Source organism: Canis lupus, chromosome 38 (genome assembly GCF_003254725.2).
Source record: "Canis lupus dingo isolate Sandy chromosome 38, ASM325472v2, whole genome shotgun sequence".
Lineage (NCBI taxonomy): Eukaryota > Metazoa > Chordata > Mammalia > Carnivora > Canidae > Canis > Canis lupus.
This window is the reverse complement of record NC_064280.1, coordinates 6,407,434-6,423,456: the sequence shown is the minus strand read 5'-3', so window position 1 is coordinate 6,423,456 and position 16,023 is coordinate 6,407,434. Positions and strand designations below refer to the sequence as shown.

The 16,023-nt window shown below is 34.2% G+C and overlaps 1 protein-coding gene across 9 annotated transcripts in view; it reads left to right on the top strand.

Annotated features, from left to right (window-relative positions):
- CDC73 (cell division cycle 73) overlaps window positions 1-16,023 on the top strand; it is a 253,926-nt gene that overhangs the window by 4,285 nt on the left and 233,618 nt on the right. For all 9 annotated transcript variants that reach the window (XR_007409217.1, XR_007409215.1, XR_007409213.1 and 6 more), the window contains exons 3-6: window positions 1,122-1,191; window positions 6,476-6,538; window positions 6,622-6,674; window positions 9,664-9,752. Coding sequence is in view for 2 of the 9 variants with exons in the window: in XM_049107032.1 (XP_048962989.1) it covers window positions 1,122-1,191; window positions 6,476-6,538; window positions 6,622-6,674; window positions 9,664-9,752 (275 nt within the window). In the remaining 7 variants the exon portion in view is untranslated. The remainder of the gene's footprint in view (window positions 1-1,121; window positions 1,192-6,475; window positions 6,539-6,621; window positions 6,675-9,663; window positions 9,753-16,023) is intronic.

Below are 16,023 nucleotides of genomic sequence, written 5' to 3'. Positions count from 1 at the left end.
ATCTGTTGGCTCTTAAATTTTATACTCCTAGCAGAAATTAAAAATTAGCCTGCCCTTTAAAAAAAAAAAAAAGGTTAATTTTAAGTGACTAAATATAAATATAGTTTATTTCTAACATCAGGGAGAGTGTGTACAATGTTTGGTGTGGTGAAATCTAATCAGTAGTCAGTATGAGATAATTAGCCAAAGAATACTTGTTGCTTCATTGTTGTTATATAAAATGACAGAGGGATTTTAATTATATAATCTTGGCAGCCACCAGTCATTCCTGTACTCAGTTATTTGTTTACATTATAAAAATGATATGAGAGATTGTGATAATTAGTGGATTCGTTGAATTCATGGCCCCAAGATGACTTGGTGACTAAAGTATACAGTTTTATTTGTGTTGCATACCTCTTTACAAAACTGCTAGTGTAGGAGATTAAAGGAAAATTATCCATTTTACCAAAATAGATATATTTTCCAGATTTAATTTTTTTAATCTTTTCCCCTTCCTTACAGAATTTGTATACATTCAAGGATAAAAAAGAAATGTGTAGTGTGGAAAGTAAAAAACCACCATTAATGTTGTCCTATATTATGTCCTAAGTTTTTTCATGCTTAAATAACACATATCTATTGTTAATTATGAAAACTTAATTTAATGGCTAAGTTAGTATATTTCAGAGTTCAAGTAGAATATTTTGAGGAAGTCTCTTTTGTGTTTGAGGCTAGAAGGTACTTGGAAATCTATAAAATGAGCAGGCAATAGGACTAAAAAGATAATTGCTTAAAATGTGAAAAGTATCATGAGTAAAATTAAAAAATACTTAAGCCAAGGAAACAAAAAAGACTGGAATTGATTTTTTGAAGAAGGATGAGTCATTGTTTCATTTTTGATGGTTATCTTTTATATATCTTATTTGAATTTCAAAATGAAGTTATTAAAAATTAATATTCTTAAAAATTTTTAAGACGTTTGCTAGGTTTTTTTTAGCCTAGTTCCCTAAAGATGAAGTCCTAAATAAATGTTACTGAGATATGTTGGAATAAAATTCAGGCAGTATACAATGTTTGTCTTTATTATGTTTCTTATACTTGTTGTTGATTTGATAACTAATTTAAAATTTTGACCTCAGACTGAAAATATTCCTGTGGTTAGAAGACCTGACCGAAAAGATCTACTTGGATATCTCAATGGTGAAGCATGTGAGTAATTTCTAAGTTGCTCTCACTCTTAAATAGCCATTGTTTCTTTCCCTCCTCTGTGAAATAAGAAGCAACCGGAAGAGAATTTGTATTTCCACTAAAAAATTAACCTATTAGAAGCATAGGTGTGCATATGCTCTCCATTCTTTTCTGTTACGGTCAATGCACTATTTTCCCTCCCACGGTCAATTACCACTTCTCTGTCTATATAGATTCCATTTCCTCTCACACTTTCAAAGATTTTGCCTTTGTAAATTGTTGCTTTTCTCTTGCATCATCATCTTTCTCCTTTTCTCTGCATCATTCCCTTTGAAATGCGTACTGTAAGATCTCTCATTTAAAAACAGTTTTTGACCCCACATTCCTAGTATCTACTGTTGAATTTGTCTTCTCCTTTTTATTGCGAAATTCTTTGTTAACAGTTGCTTAATACCACTGCTTCCCTCCTGAATTCACGCCAATCTGGCTTTCCTACTCACCGTCTCACTGAAATTACTGTTGTAAGGTCGACACGGACTTTAGGGTTACCATTTCCTTTGGTGTTTCTTATCCATATCTTGCTTGACCTTTTAACTGCATTTGATACTGTTGACTACTACGCTTTTCTTCACTTGGCATTTGGGGCACCAGACTCTTTTAATTCTATTTGTGTTCGCTGTCCATTTCTCATTTTATTTTGCATAACTCCCTTATCTTCAACACTGACCTATTCCTAAGCTCCAAATTATAAATTCACTGTCCACATCTTCCTTTGGATATTTAATAGGTATATGAAATTCAACATATCTGAAATGGAATGTTGATTCCCTCCTTCCATTCTCCCTCAGGCAAAACTAAAATAGCAGATCTGGTCTCCCAGTGTTCCCATCTCAGTAAATGCTATCCCATTCATGTAGTTGTTTAAGCCAAAAACCGTGGAGAAATCTTTGATTATTTTGATTTCATGAACAGATCCTTTTCTTTAGCTTTAAAAGTATGACAATTTCTTAACCACTCTGTTGCCACCCTGTCCCATCCTTTCCCTTTAGACTTGCATAGGTCTTATAGGTCCCTACTTTGTATTTTCTAGTATAATTTTTGCTGACCTATTAGAGTGACCTGTTTTTGAAAACATATATAAACTTGATTGTGTTACTTACCTGCTCCAGCCCATTCTATGGCTTCCCATCACACTTAGAATAAAGCTCACATTCCTTATCCTATTCTGACCTACGTGATCTTGCTTCTGCCTCATCTTCTTCCAACCTTCCTTTGCTCATGGCAGCTCAGTCTTACTGATTCTTTTAATTATCCTAACTTTTTTTTTTTTTTTAAGATTTTATTTATTCATGAGAGAGAGAGAGAGGCGCAGAGACACAGGCAGAGGGAGAAGCAGGCTCCATGTAGGGAGCCTGATGTGGGACTCTATCCCGGGTCTCCAGGATCAGGCCCAGGGCTGAAGCCTTCACTAAACCGCTGAGCATTCTGGGCTACCCTATCCTAACTTTTTGAACCCTCGTACTCGCTGTTTTCTCTGTGTTCAGTTCTATTTCTCTACATTGTCTCATGTCTTATTTCTTAGAATATCATTCATATTTGTGCTTAAAACTTCTGTCAAAAAGAACTTAGCCCTCTAAAATATAAAATAGCATTGTTTTCCCACATATGCCCATCTGAGTACAGTATCTTCCTGATTTATTTTTTATCAAATCCCTTTTATTGACTTGAAATTACAGATTTGTTTACTTCTATATAGTCTGCCCCGTTAGAGGGTAAACTCTAAGGAAGCAGACAGTTGTTAAATACCCAGCATTTAGAACAGTAATCAATAGTAGGTGCTTACCTGTATAAATGAGTAATTATTAATTTGCTGTCTAAAAAAATATGAATCAATATAATAAATTGATATAAATGATATATAATAGAATTTGATAGATATGAATAAGTTAATGTAATATAAATAAATCAATATAATCTAAGACTGTTTGGTTTTAAACTTCCTTGGGGTAGAATTTACTACCTTTAAGTCATGAATAGCTGTCTTATCACATACTGTGTGCTACGGGTTTAACAGTAAGATTGATTTGCCCAGAGTATCTTGCATAATGGAAAGACCATCATCAAGAGTTGTGTTTCTGGGGGCACTTGGGTGGCTCAGTTTGAGTGGCTGCCTTCAGCTTGAGTCATGCTCTCAGGGTCCTGGTCCCACATGGGGCTCCCTGCTCATTGGAGAGCCTGCTTCTCCCTCTCCTCCCCATTTGTGCTTTCTCTCTTGCTATCTCTCTCAAATAAAAATCGTAATTCAAAAAGAGTTGTCTTTCTGTACTGTCCTTACTAAACATTCAGCAAACAGTTACTGAGTGGTTATTCTTTTTTTAGATTGATTTATTTATTTGAAAGAAAGTGCGTGTGAGTACGAGCGCGCGGAGGGGCAGAGAGAGAATCTTCAGCAAATTCCCTGCTGATTGCGGAGCCCAACATGGGACTCCATTTCATGACCCTGTGATCATGACATGAGCTGAAACTAAGAGTCGGATGCCCAACTGACGGGTTATTCTTAAAGGCATTGTACTTGGTGCTATACAGAATGCAAAATTCCTCTGAACATTTTAACCATTGTGTAAGATAGACTAATACAAGAAGGTTGGAGGAATGAGGAGGCATTCTAATTCTATGAGGAGGATGGAATTGAGGATAGGCAAAGGCTTTTTTTTTTAAATCATGGTGTACTTGGTAGAAATAGATTTTTTTTTTTTTTAAGATTTTATTTATTTATGAGAGAGAGAGAGAGAGGCAGAGACACAGGCAGAGGGAGAAGCAGGCTCCATTGCAGGGAGCCTGATTGGGATTCCATCCTGGGACTCCAGGATCATGCCCTGAGGCAAAGGCAGACACTTAACCACAGAGCCACCCAGGTGTCCCAAGGATCCTTTATTTTTAAGCATCTCAAGTAAGCATGACAAATAGGCTGGGTAGTGGGAGAGAGGCAAAAAAATTGTTTTTCTTTTCAGAATCCATAAAAAAAAAGTTGCCATTTATTCATCCACATCATTTCTTGTAGTTTCTATAGGACAAATAAGTTTAGTCATCAAGTATATTACTTTGCTACTTTTATTTTATTTTATTTATTTTTTTAAAAGATTTTATTTATTTATTCACGAGAGACACAGAGAGAGGCAGAGACACAAGCAGAGGGAGAAGCAGGCTCCATGCAGGGAGTCTGATGTGGGGCTCAATCCCAGGTCTCCAGGATCACGCCCTGGGCTGAGGGCAGCGCTAAACCGCTGAGCCACCTGGGCTACCCTACTTTGCTACTTTTAAAACAAATTGTTGATTTCATGGTTTAATGAAAAAGTTGAGCAAATCTTAAGACATTCCGTGCTCTTATACAAGATGTAATAGCTTAAAGATATCAGTTCATAACATAGATTTTATTTTTTTATTTTTATTTTTTTTCATAACATAGATTTTATATTTAACATTATCCCAATTAAAGTCTCTATACAATTTTTCTTGAGGGAGGAGTTGGAACCAAGACATGATGATTCTAAAATCCATTTGGTAGAAGTAAGTGTCATAGAAGTTTAGAGAAGAGCAATGAGAAAATACTAAGTATTCTAGAGTTTAGAACTTAAAGCCACAGTAATTTTTAAAATGTGAATAAACTGATAGAATGATTTTTTTATCTTAAATATTAAATTATGTAAATTTGACACAGGTCAAATCAGTGGGGGAAAAATAGGATTATTCAAGTGATAGGTTGATAAAAATGAAAACGTTCTGTATAAAAAAACCTAACAAGCTAGGGGAAAAATACTTCAACTCATATCACAGTGAAAGGACCAGTCTCACTGATAATATGAAGTGGTCCTAGAAATACATGCATAAAAGACCAACAACCCAATGTATTATAGTCATACAATTCAAAGAAAAGGTGATGAAATCATACGAAAAATGCTTATTTCACTTGTAAGATAATTACAAATTGGAACTATATAGATAGCACTTATTTTGCCTTGATAAAAATTTAGCAGTTTAATAATATACTCTAGTGAGTCTCTGAGGAAATAGATACCTGAATATATTTTTAGGTATAATGTCAACTGATAAAAAACCCACTGAAGACATTTGGCAGTATTTCTTGTTACAAAAATCAACCCAGAAATACTGGATCTGGGACTTTATACCAGAGGTATATTTGAAAATCCATGAAGCATTTTATATATATATATATATGTAAATGCATGCACACACACAAAACTATTCATTGTGTCATTGTAGTGGCAAAAACCAATAGAATTGAACTGCCTGTGAGTAGATAGGGAAAACTAGTTAAATACGGTATAATCCAGACGGTAAATACTATATATATTTTATTTTATTTTATTTTTTTTTTTTTTTAATTTTTATTTATTTATGATAGTTACACACACAGAGAGAGAGAGAGGCGCAGAGACACAGGCAGAGGGAGAAGCAGGCTCCATGCACCGGGAGCCTGACGTGGGATTCGATCCCGGGTCTCCAGGATCGCGCCCTGGGCCAAAGGCAGGCGCTAAACCGCTGCGCCACCCAGGGATCCCCTATATATATTTTAAAAAGAAAGTTGAAGAATTCTGTACATACTGATGTGTTAGAGCTCTCTTGTGAGGTTAAAAAAAGATTCAGGATAGTGTGTATAATATGCCATCTTTTATGTTAAAAAGGGAAAAATAAAAGTATAATGTATATCTTGTATCTACAAAAAGAAACTCTAGAAAGATACACAAGAGATCGTTAATCGTTAAATAGTTATGCAGGGTGGTGAGAACTACCTAGATGGGGACTAGTACACCCTTTTGTTAATTTCATTATTTTGAAACATTCAGAAATTAAATGATTTAATTAAAATCAATTTTTTAAACAATTGTAATTAAAAATTGTGATTTTTAAGGTGAACGCTAACTTAAAGCCTTTTCCTTTATAAATATATATTTATGTATTTATGTTTAGATACATTTCATGTGCATGTGTGGTAGGTAAGTAATATTGGAGTTCTTTGAAGTTCTTTGAAGTGACCAGTTGATTTCAATTTATCACAATAATTTGGAAGCTAGATTATTAAAAATATTTTGTTCTTTTACAACTTTTAAATACAGATTGATCTTTATAATAAAATGTTTTTACAAGACTACTTAACAACTTTTTTCCTGGCAAATCACTGTATATAAAGTAAGAAATAACAGATACTGAGTATTTCACTTCTGATAATGTCAAGTATATGTGTTCAAATATTGGTCTTCTCACATAAATCTTTTTAAATCTTCAGCAACATCAGCAAGCATAGATAGAAGTGCCCCTCTAGAAATAGGTCTTCAGCGATCTACCCAAGGTACGTTTTGTCACATATTTATATTGAACTTTTCAAAAACTTATTCCAGTACTATATATTTATTTACTTTTTTTTTCTTAAAGTGAAACGAGCTGCAGATGAAGTTTTAGCAGAAGCAAAGAAACCACGCATTGAGGTAATGGGACTTTATTTTAAATGTGATTTGTAGTATTACAAAATTGGGTTTGTGTATAGATAAGAATTCTTTTTCATAGCAATCCTAGGAGCTTTTTTCCTGGAAAACTTGTAGTACAGTGAATGTTTGATTAATAGTAACTTGAACTATAAGATCGCTTACATACAATCTATGTGATAGACAAATCACTTTATTTTCTTTTATACTATTGATGAAAGTGTTAGGCTAGGCCATGAGTTGGAAAACTAGTATAAAAGGTAAGATAGTAAATATTTTAGGCTTTTTGGGCCATTTAGTGTCTGTCCAACTCTTCCACTCTGTTATTGTAGTGCAAAAACAAGCATAGGCAGTACAAAAGTGAACTGGCTGTATTCCAGTAAAATTTTAAAAAACAAACTGATCCCATCTTTGGGTTGTAGTTTGCCTACCCCTGGAATAAGATGGTGTGAGAATTTGCTTCATTCTTTTTTTTTTTTTTTTTTTAAGATTTTATTTATTTATTCACGAGAGGCAGAGACATAGGCAGAGACATAGGCAGAGAGAAAGGCAGGCTCCATGGGGGGAGCCTGATAACGGGACTCAATCCTGGGATCCCAGGACCACAACCTGAGCCAAAGGCAAGCGCTCAACCGCTGAGCCACCCAGGGTCCCAATTTGCTTCAGTCTTAAGACGGTGAACATGAAGTGCTTATTATAGTTATTTCTTAAAATACTTAAGTATATTGGGGGGTACCTGGGTGGCTCAGTCAGTTGAGCATCCTCCTCTTGGTTTCATCTCAGGTCATGATCTCAGGGTCCTGCACTCAGCTGGAGTCTGCTTGAGATTTTCTCCTGCCCCTCCCCCTGCTTGCACACATGCCTTCTCTCAGATAAATAAATACAATCTTTAAAAAAAAAAATACTGATGTATTAGGTTGCGTGTTTTTTGTAATGTTTTATAGCCAGCAAGTGGAATGCTAATGTTGGCAAATAAGGATAGTGCACATGAAATAGAAGCTGTATAAGAAATGCAGTTACCTTTAGAAGGAAAAGGCATTGAACAGCTAGGGTGTTGCATAAGAAAGTTGAGCCTTAGAAATTTTAATTATATGATTATGAGACTGTTTATTTAAAAATTTTAATAAGCCCCAGATCAGTTACATATAAAATTCCCTGAAAATGGAAGATTATCTACTAGAGGTACACTTAAAATCTGAGAAATGATTGAATTGGTCCAGGTATCAATTAACAATATAAAAATAACACTTGTAGTCATCACTAATGTTAACATTACTAGAAAACATAAGTCTTTTCCTTTCACACTTCTATAAAAATTAAATAGTTTTACCTTTTGCTTGCTTACATAAATAGTAGAGCATTCTTAAAGATAAAAAGTTAACTGTTAAATGGCAGGGTTGTTAGTATGTTCTGTAGAATCACTGATAGAATTTGATGCTAAAACCATACAATTTTAATTTTAAAACAATGTGATTTTATAAGCATACTCTGAGACATGGACTTGATGTTTTTTAGTTAATGATAATAATGATAGTTAACTCATGCTTTTCCTCTGTTCTGGGTGATGTTTTTGCATACTTTATATTAACTCACGTAATTCTCAACCACAACCTCCTGAAGTTGGCAGTACTATACATGTCATCAATAAGCAAACCCCTCAGAGAGGCTAAATTACTTGTTGAGGTTCATGGAGCCAGGATTAGAACCTAGACAATCTGGCTTTCAGCCATTCTACTACATATACTGACTACAAATTTTGCAGCAGTAAAGTGGAAGTTTTCACCAGCTCTTTGTATGAAAGAAGGTTGTGACCCACTGTGAACAGAATGTGTGAATTTAGAGATACTATTTGAGAGGAAAAACCAGAATTTATAGTTTAATTATTTGAAATAAATTGAACATGTCAAAAAATACTAATTTGCTAAGATACCATTTACTTGAAAAATCAGCAAGAAATAGTATAATAAAATTCTTTCTGGAGTATTTATAGAGTTAAAATGAGTTACACAGCTGTGTTACATAAACAGTTTTTAGTTCAGCAGATATATATTGGGAACCTGCAAGGCATTATGCTAGGAGAGAGAAATCTTGAGGGCAAAGATTCTGATCTGATTAAAATCTAGGCTGCATTTGTCTTTAAAATCAGTAGTTTCCTAAGGAATTTGAATGATTTGTATTATACCTTCACTACACATGGCTAAAATTTAATGCAATTTGCTAAAATACTGTCTTTGCATTTATGTCAGCAAAATGTCTTTTTAAATGATAGGTTAATATTAGAGCCTGAATTGGATGGAGCACAACATTGAATATACTGATTCTTTTTATACAATATCATATTTTGTTAGTCATAGATACTCTGATTCTTAGTTTTTCTCATTTGTTGAATGTGGCCATTGAACTAGATCAAGTTTTGTTTTTAACCGCTTTTCAGACTGAATTTTATCTGAAATTCTAACATATAGGTTAGAGAAAAGCTGAGCTACCAAAGTTGAATTCAGAGAAGTGGCCCATGGGGCACTTTGTAGGAAATGCCTGATGTTCTAAGGAACATGCTTTGAAAACCATTCAAGTTTCACTTTGGTCATCAAAAATCTGGTAGATTCAGGACCTGGGGCAACAGATGCACAAAACTATCTCCAAAATGAAATTTTTGACTGATGAAAGCTTTTCATAAAATTTAGTAATAAACCTTCCTGAAGAAAAGGAATTTATTTGTGGCGTAATACTTTATGAATGAAAGTAGCTATGATACATTAGGAGAAGAATATTTAATTGTAGAAAAAAGTTGCTGAAGTTCTTTGGTAAGCTTTTTAATCAGTTCTTCTCTTATGTAATCCAACAGGTATGTATTACTGTTGTCTTTAACTAAAAGTAATCTTAAAGGCCAGTGTTGCTTGGAATGTCATAGGAAGGAACTTATGTAAGGAACATGTAATTTGTTCTAAAAGTTAAATAAAAATTTAAAATATTAACTAGTGGTTATTTTCAGGATGAAGAGTGTGTGCGCCTTGATAAAGAGAGATTGGCTGCTCGTTTGGAGGGTCACAAAGAAGGGATTGTACAGACTGAACAGATTAGGTAAGATTTTCTTTAGTAGAAAGTGTTAAGTGTATATGGGAAAGGAGATTTTAATATGTTAACTCCATTTATCTTTATCTTTTACATTCATTATATGCTTCTGTGCCCAAAGTTCAAAAGATGTGTGGGCATGTTTTATGGTAAGAGATTCGACGTTAATTATGCTTTCATGAAAGCCTTCTTGGTTCTATTACCATATTGATCTTTGCATTTTATAATTACTCTATTACCAAGCCACTCATTTATTTTGTGATCTCTTGTTGATTTATAGCAGAGGTCAGCAAACTTTTTTTGTACAGTGACACATACTAAATACTTTTTGCTTTAAGGTCATGTGGGGTCTTTTTGTAACTAATGCTTGTGGTAGGGAAAGTAGTCTATGATTTCTTAATTCCTAAAAGAAATGGCATGGCTGGATTTGGCCTGTGGTCTTATTTTGTTGATCTCTGATTTTTACTATAATTAGAATCATTTCTTAATTTTTCCTTGGCACAATATAGTGCTTTGGAAGTTTTATCCAAACTTAAAAATTCAATGCTGATTTTTAAAAGCTTTATCGAAGACGACTGACATAATAATAAGCTGTACATATTTAACATATGTTGATAAGCTTTTACATATGTATACATCTGTGAAACCATTATAATAAGATAATGAATATAACATCCCTCTATAAATTTCTTGTGTACCTTTTAGGTAGAAAGGTAGAAGATTCCACACTTCTTATCCCCACATCCTTCCCTCTCCAAGCAACCAGTGATCTGCCGTTACTATTAATTAGTGTTTTGTAGAGTTAAATATAAATGGAATTATGTAGTATGTACTTTTGTGGGAGTCTGGCCTCTTAGCATAATTATTTTGAGATTCATCCATATTGTTGGATGTGTCAATAGTTCTTTATTGCTGAGTAGTCCATTTGTGTATCATATGGATGTAACACAGCTTGTTTTCCAGGCACCTATTTGTGGACATTTTACTTGTTGCTGTTTTTTGGCTCTTACAGCTAAAACTATGGGCATTTGTGTACAAGTTTTTTATGGACTTAGTTTTCATTTCCACTGAGTAAATACCTAGGAGAGGGGTGAGTGAATTGTGTAGTGGTATAGTCTTTCTTCTTAAGAAATCAAGCTGTTCAAAGTGTACTATTTCATATTTGTAACATGAATACATACGAGTTCTAGTTTCTTCACAGCCTTGCCAACACTTGGTGTGGTCAGGCTTTTTAATTTTAGCCATGCTAATAGGTATGAGATGGTATCTCATTGTGAGTTTACCTTGCACTTACCTCATTTTTTTGTGCTTATTTGCCATTTTACCATGTTTGATGAAGTGTGTTCAGATTTTTGTACATTTTTTAAATTGGATTGTTACTATTGAGTTTTGAAGGTTTGTTGAAGTCCTTTTTCATACAGAGGCTTTGCAGATACTTCTCCCATTCTGATTTGTCTTTACATTCTCCTGGCTACCTTTTGAAGAGCAGCTTGTTTAAATTTTTATGACATAGCCTGAGCAAAGCCAACAAAGATTATTTCATATTCTCTTGTAGGAATTTTTTAGTTTTAGGTTCTACATTTAAGGTGACCTACTTTCAGTTAGTTTTTCATGTAGGATATACAGTATGGATCAAAATCATATATTTTTTTATGATCTAGATACTGAAGTTCAGTTTTGTGCATTTCAGCACTATTGGTACCCAATGAATTGTTTTTGCACTTGTGTGAAAAATCAGTTGTTCATGTGTAGGTCTGTTTCCGGACCCATTCTGTACTGTTGATCTGTTGGTCTTTTTGACTGTATCAAACTGTAATTATTGTTTCTTTATAAGTTTTAAAAACAGGGCAGCTAGGGTAGCTCAGCGGTTTAGTGCTGCCTTCAGCCCAGGGCTTGATCCTGGAATCCAGGAATTGAGTCCCATGCCAGGCTCCCTGCATGGAGCCTGCTTCTCCCTCTGCCTGTGTCTCTGCCTCTCTCTCTCTCTCTCTCTCTCTCACTGTCTCTCTCTCTCTGTCTCATGAATAAATAAATAAAATCTTTAAAAAAAACAGTGTTAGCTTTCCAACTTTTGCTCTTCACTTTGAAGGATGTTTTTGCCGTTTCAGGGTCTTTGCATTTCCACAAGAGTTTTGGAATTAACATGTCAGTTCTTCCAAAATGCTTACTGGGATTTTGATTGGGATTGCACTGAATCTGTAGACAGACCAATTTGGGGAGAATTGACATCTTAGAAATATTGAGTCTTCTGATTTATATATTTATTTCTTTGTTTATTAATGGAGGTATTTAGATCTTTAGTTTCTTTTAACATTTCATAATTTTCAGTGTATAGGTCTTACACATCCTTTTTTTTGTATTTCATACTTTTTGATGTTATTTTAAGTGATTGTTTAAAAAATATTTCAATTCTTCATTTATTGTTAGGATAGAAATACAGTCGATCTTTGGGGATGGATCTTGTATCCTAGAATCATGTTTAAAATCATCGATCAGTTCTTGTAATTTTTTTGGTAGCCCTTATTAGCTTTTCTACATAGATAATCATGTGGTCTACACATAAAATACATGTTTCTTTTTTATCTCTTTTCTTTCTAAACTGGATACCTTTCATTTCTTGCCTAATTGCACTGGCTAGACTTGCTGATTCCTCACTAATCCAATGTTGAAGAAGCAGTGAGATTAGACATTCTTGTTTTTTTTGTGTGTGTTTTTTTTTTACATTCTTGTTTTGTTCCTCATCTTAGGAGAAAGCACTCTTTCACCAGTAAGCATGTTAGCTTAGGTTTCTTTGTTTCAACAAGTTGAGGAAATAATCTTTTTGTTCCTTGTTTGCTGAGAATTTATAAGAAAGGAATGTTGGCTACTGTCACAGTGAGCTTTTCTGATTCTGCTGAAATGATCATATGGTTTTTTGTTAATATAGTTATTTAAATTAATTTTTGATGTTTGCATTTCATGGATAAACTATATTTCATTATTTTATTAGTTATTTTGCTGAATATAAATTAACCTGAAACATAGTGGCTTAACCAACATATATTTATTATCTCATGGTTTCTGTGGGCCAAGAGTCATGGGATGATTTAGTTAGCTTCTCTGCTTTCGTGCCTCTCATGGCATTGCAGGATGGCCAGGACTGTGTTCTCATGTGTAGACTTGATAGGAGAAGGATCTGCATCTAAGCTCACTCATGTGGTTGTTGGTAGAATTTAGTTCCTGATGGATTGGTTGTTAGACAAAAACTTCAGTTCCTCAGGTGTTACTTAGAGGAGTTCCTTGGTTCTTTGCCCAGTTGATCTCTCCATAGAATATTTCACAGTATTACAGCATGCTTCATCAGAGTGAGCAAGCAGGAGGACAAGAGAGCTATCAATCAAGATAGAAGTAATTTTTTTATAGCCAAATCTTCAGAGTGACATCCTCACACTTGTACAGCATTCTATTTGTTAGAAGCAAGTTTGAAGCAAGGTTAAGCACCCCCTGCCACAAGAAGGGGATTACACATCGGTGTGAATGCCAAGAGGTGGATATTATTAATCATTTCAGTAGTTGCCTACCACGATCTTGATAGTATTCTTTTATGTATTGTTGAATTAGATGTTTACAAATTTATATAGAATTTTTGTACCTTATGTTTATGAGGTCTATAGTTTTCTTGAAATGTTTTTGTCTTGTTTCCTTTCAAGATAATTTTGGTCTCAGAATGAGTTGGAAAATATTTCCTTTTCTTCTATTTTCTGGAAAAGTTTGTTTAGAATTGGTATTATTTCCTCCTGCATTTGGGAAAATTTATTGATGAAGCCGTCTGTACTATATGTACTATAACTAAATAAATAGTTTTATTTATTTTCATATATTTCAGGCAAAGTTTTCAACTACGTATTTAATTTGTTTAATAATTATAGGTCTATTCTGGTTCTCATTCTCTCTCTTAAAGAAAAATTTTTTTTTAATTTAAATTCAGCTTGCCAACATATAGTATAACACCCAGTACTCATCCCATCTCATTCTTTCTTTGAAAGAATTTGTCCATTTCATCTACATTGTCGAATTTATTTGCATAATGTTCATAAGGCCCTTTTATGATGTCTAGAAATTGTAGCAGTGTCCCTTCTTTCCTTCTTTGATATTAGCAATTGTGTGTTTTCTGTTAGTTTCCTTAATGCCTGGCCAAAATGGGCAGATTTTATTGATCGTCTCAGAGAATCAGATTGGGATTTTCCTTTATTTTTTCCCTCTTTTTTGATTCTTCAATTTCTGTTCTGATCTTTATGATTTACTCCTTCTGCCTACCCTGGATTTACTTATTTCTTTGTTTGTTTATCCTTTCATTTATTCATGAGAGACACAGAGAGGCAGACACAGGCAGAGGGGGAGAGGCAGGTTCCCTGTGGGGAGCCTAATGTGGGACTAGATGCTAGGACCCTGGGATCATTACCTGAGCCAAAGGCAGATGCTCAACCACTGAGCCACTCAGGTGCCCTGCTTACTTTGGATTTAATATGCTGTGTTTTGTTATGATTTCTTAGAGGGAAATCAATATTCAGCTTACACTCTACTGCTTTAATGGCATCTCATATTTTAGTGTGTTGTGTTTTCATTTTCATTCAGTTGAAAATTACTAATTTCCCTTTTAATGTTTTCTTTTACTCATGGATTGTTTGCAAGTGAGTTATTTAGTTTCCAAATATTTGGAATTTTCTAAAGATCTTTGCTACTGATTTCCAATCTATTCCAAAGTATGATTATATTTTATAGAATATAAATATTCTATATCAATAGATATATCAATATATCTATATATTCTTTGAATCCTTGATAAGTATTGAAACTTGGTTTAGGGTCTTATTGTCTTGATGAATATAACTTTTTATCATTATGGAGTGACCTTTATCTCTGGCAATATTTTTTGTTAAAAAAAATCTACTTTTATTTATATTCACCTAGGCCTCCCTCCGGCTTTCTTTTTGGCTTTTTAACCTTTCACTTTTTAAAAAAGTTGTGGTAAGGGATCCCTGGGTGGCGCAGCGGTTTAGTGCCTGCCTTTGGCCCAGGGTGTGATCCTGGAGACCCGGGATCGAATCCCACGTCGGGCTCCCGGTGCATGGAGCCTGCTTCTCCCTCTGCCTATGTCTCTGCCTCTCTCTCTCTCTCTGTGTGACTATCATAAATAAATAAAAATTAAAAAAAAAAAACTTTTAAAAAAGTTGTAAAAAAACATTACATAAAGTTTCTCATCTCGTAGTATTTTAAAGTGTGTGGTTCATAGTCTTTTTGTACTGTTGTGCAACCATGTCCAGAATACTTTTCATTTGAAAACTGGAATCCTTTTGCTTTTAATCTATGTGTCTTTTTAAAAATTATTTTTAAAGATTCTATTCATTTATTCATGAGAAACAGAGAGAGGGAGAGGCAGAGACACAGGCAGAGGGAGAAGCAGGCCCCATGCAGGGAGCCCAAGGTGGGACTCCATCCTGGGTTCTTCAGGATCAGGCCCTGGACTGAAGGTGGCGCTAAACCGCTGAGCCACCCAGGCTGCTGATCTATGTGTCTTTATAGTTTGCTCTTCTTGTGTGTCTAGATCTTTTATACTTAATATAATTATTGATGTGGTTAGTTTTAGTCCATTTTGCTTATTTATTGTTTGTCCTGTTTTTGGACTTCTTATTTAGAATAAATGGATATTGGCTGTAATTCTGTTTTTTCTTATTGTTGTTGACTTACTAGTTATAACTGTTTTGTTATTAGTATTTGCTTTAGGACTTTTAGTATGCATGGTTTATGCTATCATAGTCTACTTGCAAGTGTTACACTACTTCGTGCGTAGTATGGGAACCTTAAAATGGTATATGTATGTATGTGTTGTAAGCTCCAGTATTTATTGTTGTTGTTGTTGTTCTTTAGTTATCTTTTAAAGAGTTTTAAATAATATTTAAAAAACTTACGTATTTAGATACCATTTCTTTTTTATTTATTTATTTATTTTAAGATTTTATTTATTTCTTCATAAGAGACACACAGAGAGAGAGAGAGAGGCAGAGACGCAGGCAGAGGGAGAAGCAGGCTCCTTGCAGGAATCCTGATATGGGACTTGATCCCGGGACTCCGGGATCACACCCTGAGCCAAAGGCTCAACCACTGAGCCCTGAGGAATCCCTAGATACCATTGTTCTTCATTTCTTTGTTCAAATCTATTTACGTGTTTCTTTCCTCCTTGCTGAAAGATTTCTTTTAACATTTCTTTTTGTGCTGTGATTGATTCTAAATAAACCTGTTG